Source organism: Scleropages formosus, chromosome 6, assembly GCF_900964775.1.
Source record: "Scleropages formosus chromosome 6, fSclFor1.1, whole genome shotgun sequence".
Lineage (NCBI taxonomy): Eukaryota > Metazoa > Chordata > Actinopteri > Osteoglossiformes > Osteoglossidae > Scleropages > Scleropages formosus.
Window position 1 is genome coordinate 30,865,063 of NC_041811.1, and position 21,068 is coordinate 30,886,130.

The following is a 21,068-nucleotide window of genomic DNA, read 5'->3' on the forward strand; positions in this document are numbered from 1 at the left end:
GCCTTCTTGCAGTGTATTTCTGAAGCGGTGAGGATCACATGGTAAATGCGAAAAAGAAAAAAAAAAAAAAAAACACGATTCTCCAAAGTGTTACGACCGAATGATGAAGAACAAAAGGTTTTCACGAGTTTCCCCCCGAGAACAGGAATGAGAGACGGCAAAAACCCTCCAAACGCAGCCTACGCTGGACATGCAGAACAAGTTAAGTTGTGTCTTAAAACACCTCCGTTAATTTCGTAATGCACGGGCTAAATCAGATCCAGGACGTTAACTATGTTTTCTGTTTAATTGAACAAATTGTGTTGCAGTCATCCCTGACCGGTTATACTTGTGCTTTTCTCTAAAGAGCTATTACAGCAGCTCAATACCGCAGGATCACATGCTCTTACTGAAGTCAGATTAGTTTTCGACATATTAATGCAATCATTAAAGGATTCTGGAGTACATCTCATCAATTACAGCTCTGCCAGGCCTGGGAATTGGATTTAGTCTACTTTAAATCAGCAGTCTGTATCACTGCGGGCAATGCTTCATTCTGCCTTTATCCTCTCGCATAAATGGTGCCTAGAAGCGAAACATGAAATTCAAAATAGCTGCGATGACTCCTCTGAAGAAATACGAACGTATGAAAGCGCAGAAATTATTTAAAGGTGGTGTAATATGCATTGCATCCTGCGTAAAATACAGCAGTAACCAAGCCCTTGACCCCCAAGCATACATCAATAAGAATTGGGGGGGCGGAGGCGAACGGACCACACCAATGTCGGCGTTTGTTGCCTCTGTGGAACCCTGTACTGCTCCGCCACTGGCTGCTGAACGTTCGGGATCCAAGTAACTCTGCCGTTTTATCCCACCACCCTCCGCTTCTCTCTCCCCCACCCGCGTCATTTTTCACCACTGCTCCGAGACAAGATGGCAGCGTGATCTATTAGCATCTCCGAAAGAGGGGGGAGAGAAAAAACGCAGGGCACACATGTGTGTGTGTGAGAGAGAGAGAGAGAGAGAGAGAGAGAGAGAGAGAACCCAATGGCTTTCGGCTTCAGTTCCATTCCTCCTCCCTACTGAGATCTGACCTCTGCAGCTCTTCAATTAAACTTCGCACCTTGCAGTCGGCTGTGGCAGAGACTCATTCCAACGCCGGGATGTCTCTGCGTTGCCACATAAATTCCCATTACTGCAGGAAGCCTTATAACAGAAGACTGATGTAAAAATTTTTCAACGTTGCGAGGCTCCTGGGTGCTTGCCGAGTCCAGCCGCCTCGCCATTGTTTCCCAGGACGAACGACGCGTTTGCCGCGCGCAGTACGGTGACCAAGATTAATCGAGGGAAAAATGAGAAAAAGTGGACCCAGAGACTAAAAATCAATGTTGCTGTTTGCTCCACGGAGCTAGTAATAAAAGAATGTTGGCAATATGTCAAGTCATAGCAAAAAAAAAAAAAACAAAAAAAAAAAAACAATGTCAACCCGAGGGATGGATAGAAAACACAAAGAGAGAGGGACTGACCACATGAGAGAGGCCTGCAGGGCGTCCCCAAACAATCGTATGTAAGAACGGCTGAGGGTCACCGGTGCAGGTTCACCTCTGACTCCGGACTGCAGACCTCAGCACATGCAGATATAGGGAAAGCGCGTACGAAAAACGCGTGGAAACACACACATATACACGCACACAGAAACACTGTGATTTGCAAGGGACGACACATAAGCAGTTGCTCCAAAACCGCACCCACCCCATCATCCCCCACAACCACGGTGCTCCGGTGCGAGACACGAAGGGAGGTTAAACAGGCTTGATTAAATATTCCTCTAATACCTGAGACAGCTCTGAAAAGGCAGAGAATATTACTGTCTTAAAGGTTTAAAAAGACGAAAATCGATTTTCGAGCCGGCTCTCCGAGGCTTTGGAACGGGGAATGCATAAAAGAGTGTTAAAAAAACCCAGCAATTATTATTAGGAAATGGATGACGTTTGTGTGCGTTCCTCTGGAAGCGCAGCGGATCGGGTCTCTCCGTTTTCGTTCTCCGTGCGTCTCTGTGTTTCCCCTACACTCACGTGCCGCGTGTCCGGGGAGGGACCAGCTTCCACCTGCTTCCGCTGCTCTTAGCGTCCGGCTGCAGGACAAACCAATTACACCGAAAACTGCTTTGCCAAACAAAAGGAAAGATTATTTAAATGATTTAAGATCTAAATCTACAACACAGAAGCCAGAGGAGATAAGGACTGCACACACTTAGCAGGTCCAGCGATAACATCTTACTATTTTAGCATGACAACACACCAAAAATGTCTAAATATAAAACCGTTGGGATCACTACATGTTTCAGGCGTCGCAATTCTTACATGTAAACCCATGTGTTGCATTTACATTTCCCTAAAGATACCGATAAATATTAATCCATTTGTACTGCTGAGTAAATTTGTACGGAGCAATTCAGGGTAAGTACCTTGCTCAAGCATTAGAGGAGGATTTTGAACCTGGGACCTCCAAGTGCAAAGGCACAGATTTAGGTAGCATGCCGGAGGGCGCAGCAGCGCAGTGGGTTTGGCCAGGTCCTGCTCTGAGGTGGGTCTGGGGTTCGGGTCCTGCTTGGGGTGCCTTGCGACGGACTGGCGTCCCGTCCGGGGTGTGTCCCCTCCCCCTCCAGTCTTGTGCCCTGTGTTGCCGGCTTGGGCTCCGGCTTGCCGCAACCCCGCTCGGGACAAGCGGTTGTAGACATTGTGTGTGTGCCCCCTGCTGCCCCACCTCCTCAGCATCGTCCTATTTGCAATGAAATCATCCAGTTCCAACTGATACTAGTGGTTTCACTTGAGTCCTGCATCATCATGTTCCATTGCTTAGAAGAGCCAGCAATGGGGGAGGGGGGTCCACAGTTTTTTTCCTTCCTCCTGTGGGTGGGGGGCTGTAGGACTCTCATGGCTGAAATTCAGACAGAGAGACACACAGAGTACAAGTGCAGTCCTCACTCTATGCCAAAGTCCCAACCCTGGCTTGCAAGGGGTGTCAAAACTCAAGACATTCACAGCAACCGCTGTCCTTCTTACCCAAAGGAGAGACACATGTGGGATTCGTCCCTGGCTGAAATACCATCCCTCAGCTTTTTCGCTCAAGCGGGTGGGGCGCAAATATTTTTAGAGCCAAACAGCAGGTGCAATTATTTCACTGCTTCGCACAGCCACCTTCCCTTGGAGGATGTGACATCACTCCCCAAGCGTAACCCAAGATATACCATAACCCCATAGCTTGCACATTACCCTCCGGTTAAGTGGGACGCACGTGGCAGAGTAATGAGAGAGCGACGGAAATAGAACCGGTGGCAACGCGAGTTCTGTAGCTGGCCTCAGCAAGCATCTTGTCAGGAGAGAACGTCATCGGAGTCTGAGGGATTTCTCCTCATTAAGGATTCCTCCCGCATCTCCGACGCTGCGCGGAGCCACCATATACCGGGCGTCACCAAGATTGATACAACTCCCCTGGAAATATGAACTTCCCGCAGAGATCTCATAAATAAGACGGAATCAGATGGAAGAAGCGATGACAAATGCGCCGGGGTTAGGAGAAAGCAATGGGGGTCAGCAGTGGAGAAACGGCACTGTAGATAACAACCTATCGGAGGTACCTCACATTGCCATGATCACCTTATCAAACAGGCTGAGAGGGCAGGAGAGGAGCACCTGGAACAACACTGCTCAATAAAGGCATAAAGTAGGAAAACTGCGAGATATGCATGTAGAAAATGTTCGGGGTAGAAGAAAGTAAACAAAATAATGCCACAGTGAGACAGAGACAGCGATCCCTTCGAGGCTCCCATGTCCACCACACGCTCTCATGCCTCTACAAAACCGAATACCCGAAGACATGGCGTTTCCATCAGCAAAGCATTCCTTGGGTTTAACCACCACAAGAAGCATTTTTGCTGTAAGAGGACTATTGCCAGCTAATGGCCTGGACTGGATAAATCATATTCTCCACAGATATGCCCTGAGCACGAGACACGAGTCGCTCGAGAAGGTTGTTGTTCGGACGCTCGTCTCGGAGCTTTGCTGCTCTTTGCGGTGATAATGAAACACGACTGAATTCGAGAGAACCAAGGACTCGAGACGGGAGGTGCCGGGTCAGCCTGCGTATCCATATGTTGGTGCATGGAGCTTCAGACGCGTCCCGGGGATGTCGCAGGAGAGGCCCGACCCACGCTTACGTTCCATAAGTACAATCAGCCATACACGCAACACTGAAGTTTAAAAGGCGCATGCAGGAACGATGCCAAACTCGAGATTCGACCTCTCACCTCGCGGGCGCTCTGCTCATTCCTCAACGGCTCTGACATGAGTAATGACAGCAGAAGACCCTGGGGGCACTTTTTCCCTCAGGGGCTTTGCAAGCACAAATTGAACATCTAATCGAATGAAGCTGAAACGCCAGGTGGGACACGCAGCGGAGCCCTGCTGAGATTTACTCTCGCACTCCGCTCCTCTGGATGGGTCCTGTCCCTACGGGCAACGACACTGAGAATGCAAAACAGCGGGGGTCTCCACTTCCAAGCAGCAAAGACGAAGTGGGAAGCACCGGTCCAACTGGTCAAAGTGGTCTCAAACAGGCTTCTGATGTGAGAAACCAAACCATCATCAACAGTATGTTTTTGGATCAAGTGCAACACTGGCTCCTTCAAAGCAGCCACTGAACTGTCATTCCCTCCAACTGAGGGTGTGAACTCATCTCACCTCTAAGACCATCACACCCCCACAGGCTATTTCTCAGCTCTAAACAAGTCTGCTCTTAGCGCTAAGAGGAAAAAAAGAGACCCTTTCAAGGCTCAGTTATGGTTCTCCGAGCCGTCAGTCAAAAAAAAAATCAATTTCCATTGGTTCTCCAACTCATTATAAATGCATATTTAATCACGGTGCAGCAAAGTTCCCAAAACAAACTACTGGCTGGTTTATTCCAGATTGCAGTAAACCAATAAATAATAAATAAAAATTACAACCGTCCCTCAATCCACATGCCACTGGAATGGGGAAATGGGGGCGGCTGGCCCCGAGCCACGCTTAATAACACACTGGGACCGTCCTGCCAGAATTCCGCCTTTTCCAGAGTCAGATGAGGCCCAAACGCTAAATGGAAACATTCGCTGCATGCGACAGACACACCAAACCCTCCAGGAAATGTACAGAGCCAGCGGAGGGAGGAATGCGAGCCGCTGGCCAAGCCCCGCAGTGCCACGGGGACGACCGCTCGACCCGGCAGCCGCCAACGCAACCACGGGGGATCTCCTTGCGCAAGTGCGTCTTGAATACACCCCAAGTAGAGGGGCAGGCACCTGCGGCCCACGTGCAGAGAGCCGGGGGGTCCGGGTGGCGGGGCAGGAGGGAGTTTGGCGCCGAAGGGTAAATAACCCAGTCGCGCTGTCAATCTGCGGGTTCGAGCACCGTTGAAGCCCGACTGACCCGTAAAACGTGCAACACGGAAGACATCCCGGTACTTTCAACGGTTTTTCCTTAAAAAGAATTCAAAAGGCGCGTCGGCGGAAGGCGAGGAGAGCCGGAAACCGCCCGCGTCTTTCTCTGAGAGACTCGGGAAGAAGCGTCTCCCACAACTTGCGCCCGGAATAAGGATGAATAGGAATCCTTTATGTCTTTTTAATTTTTTTGTTTCCCTTAAAGCTTGAGTCTGGACCCAGCTGCAGAACGAGGGGTCTCGAATCTCGGAGGTGGTCCACGCACACACTCCAAGAGGCTCTCCTCTCCGCAGCTGCGTTTATGACTCACGGCCGCCTCTGTTTACTGCACGGACATGGTAAAATAAAAGTATTCTGTGCCCCCCTTTCATCCCCGTGAATCTCGCACACTCAAATTATCCTCGTTAATAACGATTCCAGTTACAAGAGGCAAAACAAACAAGGGATTAGGCGAACGTGTAACAAGAGCGTTCGTCTCACACGCAACCGGGAACCGCTCCCGGTTTGAAAAGAGCGACACGTTGCGCCGAGCCCGCAATCGCGCCCCCTAGCGGGAGGCGAGAGAACTGCCGCAGCGAGCCTCTGGGGGGGTTTCAGAAGAAGGTATTTAGCGGGAGGGAGGCCTCCTCTTCCATAACAGGGCAAAAAGAGCACTATAAAAACACTGCGCTGCCGCTAGCGCTGATGCTTTTTTTTTAGATACCGTGAGAGGCAGAAAACCTTTACAAGTATCTGCTTTTTGCGTCTAGGCTCTTGGGTCTCGCTTCCATGTGGGGGGAACACCCGCTGTGTCCCCCGCCCCTTTTCACACCACATTAACTCGAGTAAATCCTGCGGCACGCGAACACCTCTGCGCGCGACACTAAGGGGCCCCATACAAGGCGACTTCAGATCGCTGCGAAAATATGTGTCATTATTTCGTACGTCGTTACTTTTTGATGTCTTGGATTGTGGTGTTACAGAGTACTTGAGGTTATAATGTACTGGTCTGTGAAGGAGGTGCGGCTCAGCGGCTCCGAACCACCTGTGGTCCAGTCACCGGACCGGCGCGTGCGTGTAATTTTAAAAAAAATCACGCCGACACATTTGACAGCTGACCATTTCACCATGCCATTGTTTCTCAGCTGTAAAACATAATTTTTTCACTCCACTTCCATTCGGAGCGTCTCCGCACAGCGCCTCCACACTTTACATTATACACACTCTGCTGTGTCTGGGCGCGCGAGTGCGCGAGCGTCAGCCGCGACCACACTGTCCTGTTTCCCGGCACACAGTTAAGACTTCACGCCCCCCCCCCCCCGAGCTCGAGGCACAAGCAAAGATGCGGGACGACCACACTTAAACAAAATAGAAAATCAAGCAAGCGCTCGATATGTAGTCGCCGCGCGCGCCGTGCACGCCGGCGGCACGGGTCACGGCGCGGCGCACGGACCCCCGCGCGCACCCGCAGCTCCCGCGAACGTCCTGCGCGCGGTCTCGCCCCCGCACTTGCGAGGCGGAGACCCGGCCGGTAACCGTTCGCGCTGCTGCTCTGCCGATGAATTATTAAAACCCGCAACTTTACTCCCCGAGAGCGCGCGCAGACCTCCCGCGGGCAACCGTGCCTCGCGAGCCCCGTTATTACAGTAGCCTAGTAGGTGGCAAAGCAGCATACAGCTCCTCGCAACCAACGGTCCGCGCGCGTCGCGCTCGTACGACAAATACCGTACAAGTTTACCACACCACAGAGCTGTGCGTTTAAAGACGCAAACACAAAGCACGATACATGAAAAAACAAACAGCCCGCCGACCTAAAACTGACACTGGCCATATATATATATATATATATATATTTTTTATTAAATAAATAAATAAATAAATAAATAAATAAATAAACGTTGTCATGCATCCAGAAGACTGACGTGCCTTACCTTCTTCCGGGGCTGCCATTTCATCATATTTGAAAAGCAGAATTGTTCAGCATCGACACACTGCGTGCGCGGAGAGCGGGGCTCCGGTGGAGTCGCGGGTGCGAGTCATACTCATAGCGTCTGGGCACTGGGCTCCATCCCGCAGCATGTCGTTCCCCACTCGCTCCCACCCAGCACTCCCCTCCTCCCCGCGGCGGAGAGGCTCCGGGATTCGGGAACCGAACCGGGAGGCGGCGGCGGGCTCCGTCCGGCTTAATCCAAGAACGCGCGGGGACAGCGGAGCGGCGAGCGGCGGGACAAGGCGGGCGCGGAGCGAGCGGCCCGGCCGGCGCGCGATCACTCACTGTCGCGAGGGCTTGGCGGGCTGGCGATCCGCTGCGTTCAGCGCGCGGCTCCCAACTGCGCCGCGGAGGCTCCGCATTTACTCTCCGCTCGGAGCGTCATTACACACAAGTGTTCGGGAACTTTCAGTCCCCGGAATGTCCCAGACACCGAAAAAGAGTGCCAGCGAAACAGTTTTTTTCTTTCTATCTTTTATTACAAGACCCAAAAAGTGGGACTGTCTGTCTGGAAGCACAACACAAGTTTTAGAAGCCACCTCAGACAGGAGAAGAGTTCTTTTCCCCTCACTTACGTATCTATATATCAGTGATAAATAACCACACGGTAGCAGCGCAGCCCCGAAGTCCACTTATCGCACTAAACGCCTCGTCTTCCTTAACATCATGTTGTTCCCACTTTTCCTGCATCAACGCGCAAGTCCGCAAGGAAAAACTCCGGCAGAAAAGCGCGGCGCGGAGGAGGCTCGAGAGAAAGTGAGACAGGAACAGTCGCAGGAACAAAAAAAAAAAAAAAAAAAAAAAAAAAAAACGGGAGGAAAAAAAAAAGAGGAGAAAAATGCCAGGAATTCGTGCGCGAGGAGCTGGAAGGATATCCTGGCTCGGTAACGAAGCGGACTCGGCTACACTAATGACTTCCTTCCAGAGAGCGGAGCGACCTGCCGGGTCATAAAGCCGTCGACTCGCCCGACCGCCTTCGGGAGCGCGAGGAGGAGGAGACCGAGCAGCGGCTGCGCGCGGGCGACACGTCGCCGCGCGAATCATTCAACGGGTCCCCGTATAATAAGACGCGCGGCTGGTGTCGCAACTTGTCACGTACTGAGCTGATGAAAAACGCTGTAAATTCTAATCGACGGACTGATGCGGGAACAGTCGGGGCCACGCCGCGCTTGCTTGGACACTGGACACACACACACACACACACCACAACGCCTATTATATGTATAAATAAGCGTAACGGGGAAACCACCCCTTCCTTGTTTACCATTACATCGATTTAATGCAGCACGTTAACGTTTAAACTGAAACCAGTGTGGGAAGAAGAAATAAAACGGATCTTATGGAGATGGACGAAATAGTAAAGGAATTAAAAAAAAAAAACTGGACCTGAAAGATGGTAGAAACAGGCTCAATAAATGTAAAAAAAAAAAAAACAAATATCACCAGTAAAATTTTAGGTTTATCATTATGTATATGTAAAGGGGGGCGCCGTGGGTTAGACTGGGTCAGACTGGGTCCTGCTCTCTGGTGGATCTGGGGTTCGAGTCCCGCTTGGGGTTCCTTGCGATGGACTGGCGTCCCGCCCTGGGTGTGTCCCTTCGCCCTGTGTTGCCGGATTAGGCTCTGGCTCCCCACGACCCCGTATGGGACAAGGGGCTCAGACTGCATGTATGCAGGAATAAGCGATAATTTCACAAGTCATGCATATATGACACGTCATGTAGTGAAAGTAGTCACAGCGCACCCTAACACCCAAAGAATAATATAATGTAAAAAAATATCAGATGACTAATTTAAAAATTATACTATCTATGTACTAGCGAAATAAATTCATTAAAGCTTTATTGTTATGTATCTGTTTTTAATCTGGCAGCATATAAGCAGAGAGTCAGAGTGTTTCACAAACGTTTTCCCGATGGTTTAAAAACAGTGAATAAATCATAAATGCAGTTGAGCCAGAGATGCCATAATGCTTTGAGAGTTCTCTCAAAACAGCAAAGAACACCCTTCATCTGCAGGATTGGCACATGTGATCAAAGCAAGCGCACAGGTGTAAGTTCCCCGTTATTCCAGGTGTGTGTGTGTGTGTGTGTGTGTGTGTGTGTGTGTGTGTGTGCGTGTGTGTGTGTGTGTGTGTGTGTGTGTGTTGTGCTGTAAACCCTCCTCCCTCAAGTCCCAGAGCCATCTGGGCAAATAAGCCACACCTTCTTGGAGCTGGATCCAACTCCCCCCCCCGCCCACTCCTATTTCCACACATGACAACATGGCTCTGGACAGCCAGCCTAGGCAAGGACACCCAAGAGCAGCAGGGAGGACAGGCTGCCCCCCACCCCCATGACAGGTCCCCTGAATATGAGTGGGGGGGGGGGCGCCACGGGGCAGAGTGGCATGACAGTGGGGTGCCCCTTCATCAGCTGTCACCCCGTGTGAGGGCAGAATCTCCCGGCCCCACCAGCAGGACCCTCCTTCTTGTCCCACCTGTCACTCCAGACATAGACCGAGGCCATTTCCACAGCAACACATCGGCCCTCTCATGCGGTCTTACTGCGACCACTGACCGCCCCCCCCCCACGAGTGACAGTCTCAGTATGTGAACAGGACTCACTGCCGACTTTCTGCTACATGACTCTCTGAGCGTCCAATAGTCCGAGCACAGCTCCATGTTCCCAATGGACGAACCAGACTGTCCCCCCGCACCTTGGACTCAAGAATTTGCCCGAGAGCCCTATATTATTTATTAGATTTACAAATTAACTCTGTTAAACAATAACCTTGTGAATTTACAGTGCCAGTCAAAAGTTTGAGTACACTCCATGGAAATTTCTTTTTCTTGAGGCTTTTGATTAGCAAGTTTCATTTAGCTGACACTTTTCTATAAAAGGGGCTTTCAACATTAAGCAGTTTATAATAATCTACCCATTTACATAGGGGTACTACAACTAAAGAGGAGATTCGAACCTGTGACCTTTGGGTACAACAGTATCAGCTCTAACCACTCCGGTACCAGCTGCCCTGGTTCACCAGGAAGTGGATGCATTTCCCCATCTCATCTGCAGCAGTTCCCAAAGACGCTGGGTACTTGTGACTTGCTTTACTTTCACTCTCCTGTCCACTTCGTCAGGGTTAACCCTAACCCTAACCCAAACTTCTGACTGCTACTGTATGGAAGTGAAGGTGACCATCCAAGAGCAGCGTCCCAATTCCGTTCAACACGTGACTGCATTTTAACACTGGTATAGGTGCCTGTTAAAGCTTCGATCCCTTCCGTCACAGCAGAGTGGCCCTCGAACCCAGCTCGGCCTTCCAAGCCTGAACTGACAGCCACTGCCCTGAGCGGGGTCAGAGGTTAAGAGGTCGTGAGGTCAATAAGGAGACAGTGCTGAGGCCATATGGTTCATAAATTGAAGGCGCGCAATAGGAAGAGGGCTGTTACTCAGTTCTACCTCATTTAGCCCAATAGATATTAATGAGCTCTATTGTTTGACGTTGTTATAGAGGGCAGATGTTGAGGGCAGTACATGTGGAAAACGCCGGAAGGCACATCCCTTCTGGTGAGGTCGAGAGGTGAGGTAACGGACAGTTCTGGTGGCCTTTCCCTTTGTCATTCTCCTCCGTGATATTTGCTGAAAACGGTCCCAAACCCTAACATCCAATTCATACAGGGTTTACACATCGGTGCCCCAAGGGACGCAGGTGTCCGTCCAAGAGGTACCCCGCCCTTGTTCGGTGACGTACCACGCGGGGAATTTTACTCCAGATTTTGAAGCCAGGATTCTGGATGTGCGGGCCAGTCAGCGTCCATTCTGTGAAGAGCAGCTCAGTTCGGAGTCTCAGTCTAAGCACATCGACTGATCCACCCACCCTGCTCTCCATCTTTGGTTGCCTTTAATTGCTCCACCTGGCTTTGCGATGCCGCCTCTTACTCAGCCGAAACCCTCATCCCGCCATGACGGCCTTTGATATCGCCGGTGCTAGTGACAGCAAGGAGACAGCAAACCCCCCACGCCCGCAACTGGTCTGCTGCCAGCTCAAAGGATTAACCTAGATCCTATTTTTACCCGGCGATGCTACCCCTTTGTGGTTAATGCGGCTCCTGCCGGGGGCCGCCTCGGGGTCTCCGGCTGAAGGATGCGGAGCGGCGCTGCACTCACATCCCAGCATCGGGACCTTTCGCTCGCTTTCCATTGAGAAGAAACGGGAGCAAGGAGCACGAGAAACATCTCCTCCTTTGAGCCTGTGCAGCACAGCTGAGTGTGCCAAGAGAAACCGAGATTAATATGTCGATCAGGACGACTATACAAAGTATTTTTCAACTTGCTGCGGAGATTTAGGAACTCGCATGCGGGATTATTCTGGAAATTCAAAGAGAGAGGATAGCGATTCATATGTCGGGGTCCCTATATCACATTCAACATCGACCCATGTAGATATACAGAGCGACTGCCAGGTTTACAGCTCTGGGTCTCAGGCTGAAGGCCAGATCGTTACTGGAGCAAATCCCAGTTGGGACAGAGCACTTTTACCCTTTGGCTCCCTCCAGCTGTGTAAACTTTACACTGCAGATGCGTTGGTGAGGATGCAAACAAATAAAGGCTCTTCCGACGTGGAGCAACCCGCCCGTGTCTCTGCATAGAGCAGGAGTATTCTGGAGATTTCGGAAATGAAAGGAGGGCACCCACCAGAAAGGGTCGGGGGATACCCAATGGAGAAGTAAGGGTTAAAAATGTGGTAATAGAGCTGCCAGTGACAGGCCTGAGCTGTTTTCACTTACATGTGAGCGCATGGGTCTGCTTTCCCGATCAGAGGCACATAGGGAATCGGCACCGCAGCCTTTAGCGGGACTAAAACTGTCCACAACAGGAGGAGGCAAGACACGTGTCCATTTGCGGTCCCTGCCAAAGAAATATGGAGAGGGTCTGCGGTGGCTGTCGGGGGGGAGGGGTGCGCACATGTGCCGAACTAGACCACGGCAGCAGAAGCGGACTGGCGGCTAAAAATAAAACGGAAAAAGCAAGCAGCTGCGGAGTACAGAAGCAGTTCGTTCTTATGTCATCTTCTGCGCCCCCCCCCCACCACCCCACCCGCCCCTCTCACCCCTACCGCCGCGCACAGTGTTTTCCCCTCTTAATGAGAGAATAAATAGGGAGCTTTAACTGCGTTACGTCGGCGAGGTCTTCCAGGACGCAAATGTCATACACGCTAAGAGGCGACACCGACACTCCCCCATCTCCCCAACGCGGAGACCTCTGACCCCAGCAGCGAGCGGGTGATGCGATTACCGCTACCCTCCCCTGCCAAAGATGACAGGTTGATGGCCGAAGCAGGAGAAAGAGAATGGAGGGAAAACAATAGAAAGGGAAAGACCTGTGTGGCACATCTGCCAGCGCTCGGGGAGGCTGGGGCGCGGGGTTATTCTGCAGTGTCCTTCAGTCCCCGGTGTCAGCGTGACTGTTCCGTACCTCCCTCTGACATTTCATTGAACCGCGGTCCCTCTGTCCCCTGGCGAGTCCTCGGAAATACAATTAGCCACCACGGGTCCCTTCTATAGGGCGGTTTGAGTCCACCGAGGCAGAAGCAGGGATGGGGGGGGGGAGGGTCACTGCCTCCTACACCTTCCTAAATGGCGATCCCAGCATAATTTATATCCCTACATTAAAATACATGTCGGTAAAAACATTCCACTGCCTGTCAGATGTACTAAGAAACATAGATGTATTAAGAAAAGTCTCCACTGTAAATAATTACGCCTTAAAGTGATGCGGGCGATACGGTAGGAAACGGATAAAAGCCTTTATTTTGCACGTATTAGAGAAGCGGTCTGAACTGAATTGGGCAAGGACGTCGAATTAAGTATTCATTTACTACAGCGTCGCTTCATTTATTATAACTATAAATCCCCGTTTGCAAATTATTTCCATTATGAAAGAGAAATGTTTAAGTTACTCTTTGTGATTAATACTGGGATTTATTCAGCTACTATGACAGCCATTATTTTATTGCTTTCTCTTACGATGACCTTTTTTCGAGGCAAAGTCGGCGGAGGAGGGGCAGTCGATGGGCTGGGGGGGGGGCGAGATGCAGCACGTGGCCCCGCAGGGGTTGGCTGGAGCTGCTAATTAAACAGTTACTCTTTCCCTGGGTCTCGAAGGGCTGTCCCCACACACGCTCCCCCCCTAAAAGGGGAAGGTGGGGAGGATCATGGCAACAGGATGATGGAGACCCACCTCCTTCTGGTCAACTGAACCATCATCCTTTTCCAATGACTGTGACCATTCGCCAACATTGCTATTACTATTATTTTTACTGTAACCAACAATTCCATTATTAGGATTATTATTACTTGTGACTACTGATGTATCGCTCCACGGAGACCCCATCCAGAAGAAATCACCTCTACGTACTTGTTATACTCAGAGGTACATCATTTTTTTTTATACACCGCAGCCGGTGATGTATCGACAGTGCTCAGGTTCAGAGTTTTTGCTGAAGGAAACTGCACTGTTGTCTGGAGTGGAACATGGAACCAACCAGCTACGCCACCTGTTGCCTCTTCTGTCGTGCCGCCAGTAGCTTGTGCCCGAGGCCTGGCGGTGACCCTCGGAAAGGGTTTTTTTTTGGTCAAATCCACTTCTCTCGGCTTTCAAGGCTTTCGGATTCTCCAAATAAGCACCGGATGCAGCTGCACGGGACATGGAGGCATCGGTGGAGATCAGAAAGAAAGGACTTCAGGGGGCTGGGCCAGAGACACACCCTCATCCTGCCCCCCCGCCGCACTGTATCCGAACCCACCCACCTCCACCCCGAACCTCATCTGATAGCAACCAACTCGGAAGCAACAAAGGCGCTCAAATGACCTGGGGGAGCGGACACACATCTATAGGATGCAAGGCGTGGACAGCTGGTAATGCAGTGGTTAGAGCTACTGCCTTCGAACCCAAAGGTTGTAGGTTTAAACCTCACCTCTGGCTGTAGTACCCTTAGGTAAGGTAGTTACCCTAAATTGCTCCAGTAAAATTACCCAGCTGTATAAATGGGTAAATAACTGGAAGTTGCTTTGGAGAAACGCATCAGCTAAATGAATAAATATAAGCTTTTTTTTTTTCTTTTTTAGGACACAGATCACAGTCTTATCTCGTGTTTATTTTTGAGCAGCCGACCCACCGGATTCCTGGGCAAGCCCAGGGCAAAGGGTGTCCGGGGCCACGTTGTCCGGCTGACATCAGGCGACGCAGCGCCGTGCGAACCGGCCGCGTTTGCCGAGCTCCAACCTCCCGAAGTCGAGAAGCGTGAGTCGCGCCTTGCAACAGCACGCTTCGCGGGGCTCGGTCCCCCCTAGCGGACTTCTTGCCGTCGGGTCGCATCATCGAGACCGCCAGCGTTGGTTCGGAAGCGCCGCCCGAGCCGTAAACCGGACGGCACTTTCCGTGACAGCTTCGTAAGCCTCGTACCAAAACCCCCCGCGACCAACATCCCCTCCCGTGGGCCCGACAGCACGTTTCTCTCGTGTGAGCGACCCCTCGCATAAATCAATTTTCCTTCAATGGCAGGAGGTTTTACAAGTCGTGATAGAGACATATGACTATAATCAGCCCTCCGACTTCCAATACTTCCAATTACAGTAATGAACCCGAGCTCGTTTATTCACAAAGGGTCTGCGCGCCGACGCTATGTAAAAAGAGAAGCGTACGGAGGGAGGCTTTCGAACGCTGCATTTAATAATTCATCAGAGCTGGATATTGATGAAACGAGTCCAACATGCTGTTTAAATCAGCGAGGCTGTTAAAGCACACTTTGGTTTTCATCTGCGCGCCGCAGAAAGAAAAGGAAGGAAAACAGTAATAAGGAGCTGTTGTGGAACCCGGGGTTTGCCACAGACGGAGGCAGGCAGGGTGGAGTTTGTGTGGTCCCTAATGTCGCAGACAAAGAGCAGCACTGGCCTATGTGTGTGTGTGTGTGTGTGTGTGTGTGTGTGTGTGTGTGTGCTTTTTAATGTGAATTTATGGGCATGTTAACATAAGTGTGTGTGTTTGAGAAAGAGAGAAGGTATTAATGTCGATTTCGGGCTGTGCGTCACGCTTGTGTATTCAAGGTTGTACGTGTGAGCGCGCGCGTTGGAAGGAGCGCGTGCGCCTTTCCGCGTGCGTTCGACGGCGACGGCGCGTTTTATGCGTGAGCGTAATACGAGTGGCCCGTGGTCGCCGCCAAGGAGCAACACACACACACACACCTGCTCAAACACATATTTCTAAGAATTTTTTTCAGTAATTACAGTTCCTGCAAGGTGATGGAAACCAGGAGAGTGACGCGCATCACCGTACGAATAAGCGACAAACGGCATCAGTCTCCCAATGGGAGACGCCTCCGGACACAGGTCCGACACCACGGTCCCGCTCAGTATTCTGAGCGTTTGACTGGAGACTGGGGCCGGTGTATTCGTTTACGATCACGCGGGAACCCGTTTGCTGCTGCTCCTCGTAAGGGGTGTCCCGAGGGCCGTTACGGATACCTCCACCGTCCGACAACATGGGTTTCATTCAAAGTCCTCGACTCTCCATCCAGGCTGCTTCCTTTGAGGCGGGAACACAACGTTACGGCATCCATCAAACTTCGCTAAAGCACAAAAAAAAAAAAAAGCAACAGTCAGTGGGGAGGGGAGGGTAGGGAGGATTGTGTGTGATTTGATAGCCACGGCTGTATAAACAAATAAATAAAGGTCGGACTTTCTATCCGCAGCCTGTTCTCCAACACCGACGGAGCGACGTCGCACACATGGTGAGTACGTGGATGTCGCGCGGTCGCGGCGCCGGGGCTTTACTTCCCGGAGCTGACGTGCAACATGATTTATAGCTGACCCGATGTCTTTCCTTTCAAAGTCAACTCTCTTTTTTCCCTCCAATTTTTTCGTTATCAAACTCGCGACTTTTAAACTTTAACCTCAAGTCCCCTTCTCGGCCCATTCTTTATGCCTTTGCAAATAAATCCCCTTGACAAGGATGTGTGTGTGTAATGAAACTGCGGCGTACTTCACAGGATTTTTAGGTGCGGCGGCCTGGGCGGAGGCAGACGGCGAATAGGACGAAAAAAATGCCCTGTGGATGAAGGGAGGGAGATAAGTGGAGTGGGGGGGGGGGGGGGCGAGAAAAATGAGCAGTCCTCTGAACTGTAACCTCCTGGCCTATCACCAAGAAGACTGGATAAGCAGAAGGAATAAAATGAGCTTATCTGGGGAAGTTGGAGAAGAAACAGAAAGACTCGAAAAAGCTGGAGAAGGAGAGAGCCGACGGGGGGGAGAGAGAAGGAGTAGTGAACATTCGAAAGAAAGGACGGAAGGGAAATGAGAAGAATGGTCGGAGGAAGGTGCGGCGGAAAGCGCCTCATGATGCGTCCCGTGTTTTCACTTTACCCAAGACGTGTATTTCATTCTGATCTCATGTGTGCTCAGTAACCGAGTACTACGCTGTCTGTATTAAGAGAAAAAAGATACACAGTTACTTGTAGCACATGCTGGTGTGTATCATCGTACGAGACGTATCATCGGCACGGTGCGCAGCGAGCATCGCTGCTGTCTCACAGCGCCTGGGTGGTGCGAGAGGACATGGGTTTGATCCCCGATCGGTCTGCGTGGAGCGTGCATGTTCTCCCCGTGTCTGCGTGGGTTTCCTCCGGGTGCTCTGGTTTCCTCCCACAGTCCAAAGACATGCTGTTGAGGTTCACCCGTAGTGTGTGAGTGACAGAGAGAGAGAGAGAGTGTGTGTTCCACTGATGTATGGATGAGTGACCCAGTGTAAGTAGTGTATCTAGCAGTTTAAGTCACTGCGGTGAATTAGGTGTGTGGCCTGATAACACTACATAGAGTTCATTGCATTGGAAGTCGTTTTGGAGAAAAGCGTCGGCAAAATAAATGTAAAACATTGACTGCACTCAAAAACCACATCCGGCTCCCTCCATCAGCTGGCATAATGTACCGTTGTGTTGTTTCCCGAGATGTGCGGCCTACTGCTTTGGAGTAAAGCTCCGGCTCAAGAAAGATCGTAAATGTAAACGTAATCCAATTTACAACAAGCCCCACCGAATGGTACTGACCTGTCCTGGGACTGAAAAGCGCAACAAGTCGGTCACAGAATTAGTCCTGTAAATACCATAATAACTAATGCTGCCGATCGAAGCGCTCCCATCTTCCCCTTGCTCTTGTACCTGCTTTATATAGTAAAACCTCCGCCGAAACCAGTCATCCGACAGCCCCTCCAACGACGAAGGAGCGGCCGAGCATTCCAACCCAGAACAAATCGCTCCCCCGGAACGCGATGCGGCCGAGGCGCGCCGATATCGATCGGGCAGGAAAAGGCTATTTTCGCTGCGTCTCAAGAGGCGGCTTCGCGAAGTCGAGGAGCGATGCATATTGCTCGGCGGACAGATAGCGGCGCAACGCGCTCCGTCCTGGAGGCGCTCATTAGGAGAACGGAGACCGAGTCGGGCCTTCGCCGCACATCTTTTACTCAAATTAATCCATCCATTGATTTCGTCATTTAAAAAAAATCTGTAGGCTGGTTACATAATGGAATCAGAGGCACGAGCCCACAGCCAGGAAGTGGGGAGAGTACAGTGCTCACTCTGACATTTATTCATCGAGCTGTCCCTCTTCTCCAAAGTCACTTAAAATTATTTACCCAGCTTGGTAGTTTTACTGGAGCCATTTAGGGTAAATGGCTTGTTCATAGGTACTACAGCTGGATATGGGATTTAAACCTGCAACCTTTGGGATCAACTGCAGCAGCTCTAACCACTACGCTGCCAGCCACTTTCAAGAGGGGTGGGGAAGGAATGACCAGGCAGGGGAGCTGAAGTCAAACCCAGTTTATCGGAGCCACACAGATGCAACTCCTAAAGTGTAACTTGTAGTGGATACAGGTGCTCCCCTTGGACCCAAAGGTTGCTGGTTTAAATCTCACCAAGTGCTGTAGTACCCTTAGGCAATGTACACACACAGAGTCTGAAACCGCTTGCCGCGGCCAACCAAGGGCTTAGCCCCACAGCATGGTGCGTAAGGCTGGAGAGGGAAGGGACACACCCAGGACAGGACACCAGTCTGTCGCAGGGCACCCCCAGCAGGACTCAAACCCCAGACCCACCGGAGAGCAGGACCCAGTCAAGCCTGCTGCGCCACCATGCACCACCATGCCTACCCCTTAGGGCAACGTACTTACTCTAAATTTCTCCAATTAGATTACCCAGCTGTGTAAATGGGTGCAGGGAGCTTAACGTTGTCCCTCACTTCAGAAGAAAGTGTTGGCAAAACAAGTAAATGTGATGTAGAGCCTCTCAGTCACACCCCTTTCCTTTCACAACGAGCCCCAAGGAGGGGAAGGTGCACGCCGACTGTGACCCCAGCCGGGCATCATCTTCACCTCCCCCCTCGCTCCCAGCAGCCGCAAAGCTCCCCGCTGTCCCCTCCGTCACCCCAGGCCGCTCGGGACCTTGCCTCCCTTCCACTCAAGCGCTTACGTGAAAGGAGGTATCAAAACTGCAATCGAAGTCTACAGAATCACAGAGCAGAAGAGGATAAATGGAGCCGAACACAACGGCGAGATGCGCGGCACGTCTTCGTCCCGCGTCAACGCTCGCCTTCGTCCCGATGACACTCCCGTCACCCAATGACACACCTGGCACAGCTGTACGAAGCCCTGTGATGCCCCGAAGAACCACTTTCTCCACCCGAAGCTATAATTTAGCTCCAGCAGGACACAGCATGGAGGCGTTTCTGTGGGGGGTCTGCAAGATAAGCTGAAGGCTGCCTGCGATCGGACCCGTCACCGTGCGGACGGCATCACGGGCGACGGATGAGGTGAAGCTGAGCAATCGGTCGAGCGAAGGCCAGATTTATTACCCCGATCGAGCAGCGCGCAAAGACAAGGACCCTTGGAACGCAGAGCTCATTTAAGCGGTTAGGAATGCGCTCAATGGTAAATGGGCCTCGCAAGCGAATGTGAACTGCTTCTCCGTTTATAGCGTAACCCTTCATCACCTAGAACATTCATATTCATCAACGGATCTGCTCTCCAATATCTACAACACCCGATCGCTTGTACACCGCAACCACATCGCTACGCTCCTCCGCCTCTGCCCGCTTGGCGGACCCACACACGGAAGGTCCAAACTCAAAAGCATAAAGGTTTTCGGCGGAATGACGTCCCCCTCTCACTCAGAACTGCTGAATCTCTCTCTACATTTCAGAAGAGTCTCAAAACTCACCTCTTTCGAACACTTCTCTCCGATATCCCAAGTGTTTGACAAGCGCGTAATTTTTTTTTTAACAATTTGTTTAACGGAAAAGCCTTCACGCAGCTACCAGTGTGACGTACGTTGGGTAATACGGTGGTATGTGACAAGTTGACCGTACTCTAAAATCACGTGCCCCCATCAAAATCCGTCCTTCTGTTGATGTGATACATTAATTTTTTACATGAATCCCCGAGAGTTCGTACATCGCGTCGGAGAAAAGCACCTGCTAACTGAGTTCTTTTAAGTAAGATTCCTCCAGAGTGACTTACAATGTTCAAAACAGTGGACAGCTGGGCAATTTTACTGGAGCAGCTCAGCAGAAGTACCTTGCTTGAGGGTACTACAGCAGTAGGTAAGGTGTGGTTGGTGAAATTGGAACCTGCAACTTTCGGGTCCAGAGACAGCAGTTCCAACCACTATGCTACCAGCACTCCCAAAAAAGTCAAAGCCTAAATATGACCCCCATATTTACTTTGCTGACAGTTTTCTCCAAAGTGACACACACACACACACACACACACACATTTTCAGAACCGCTTGTCCCTTACGGGGTCACGGGGAACCGGAGCCTACCCGGCAACACAGGGTGTAAGGCCGGAGGGGGAAGGGGACACACCCAGGACGGGACGCCAGTCCGCCGCAAGGCACCCCAAGCGGGACCTGAACCCCAGTCAAAGTGACACTTATTTACCCATTTACACAGCTGGGTACTTTCACTGGCACAGTTCAGGAGAGGTACCTTGGTCAAAGGTACTAGAGGCAAAGGTGGGGATGGAACCCGCAACTTCGGGATCCAAAGGCAGTAGCGCTAACTACTGCAATACCAGCTGTACCACGGTAAATGGCAACATCAACCATTCCCACGTACATCAACCTGCGGACGTAACGCAGCTGGTAATAAATGCAATAAACACACAATGTGGTTTTCTTTGCCCATAATCATATGATTTCTTTCTTTTTTTTACCTTGCTTTTCTGAGACACATGTACGTTCATTCATTTATCACTCATCATCGAGATATACGTCGCTTTGGACAAAAGCATCCGCTAAATGAATAAATGTAAACGTCGATGTAAATTTAGCAGAGGCTTTTCTCCGAAGCCACGCGCGACTCAGAAACCAAAGTACGTGCATTAACCGGCGGAGAAACGGAGACCCACGTTCCATTAAGACAAAGGCTCCCGTGTTGTTCTGGGAGTCTGTTGGAACGCAGCCTAATTTCTACAGTACAGCGAGTGTCACGCTCTGTCTTTCAGTCACCCGCCGATCATCAATCTCCACCCTCCCCTCGCCCCCGTCGGCACCCTCGGGGGCCACGGGCGGTGGTCGGCCACGTCCGCGGTAAAGGTCGCTGCGGTCACTCGC

The 21,068-nt window shown here is 51.1% G+C and overlaps 1 protein-coding gene across 3 annotated transcripts in view; it reads right to left on the bottom strand.

The window, feature by feature from the left end:
• Window positions 1-21,068, bottom strand: part of ttc28 (tetratricopeptide repeat domain 28) — a 152,322-nt gene that overhangs the window by 89,601 nt on the left and 41,653 nt on the right. Inside the window, exon 1 of one of the 3 annotated variants that reach the window (XM_029252745.1) lies at window positions 7,366-8,468. The exons of the other annotated variants lie outside the window; for them this stretch is intronic. Within the exon in view, the coding sequence (XP_029108578.1) occupies window positions 7,366-7,392 (27 nt within the window). The 5' untranslated portion in view covers window positions 7,393-8,468. Of the gene's footprint in view, window positions 1-7,365; window positions 8,469-21,068 lie in introns of those variants that run through there. 3 annotated transcript variants of the gene reach the window in all.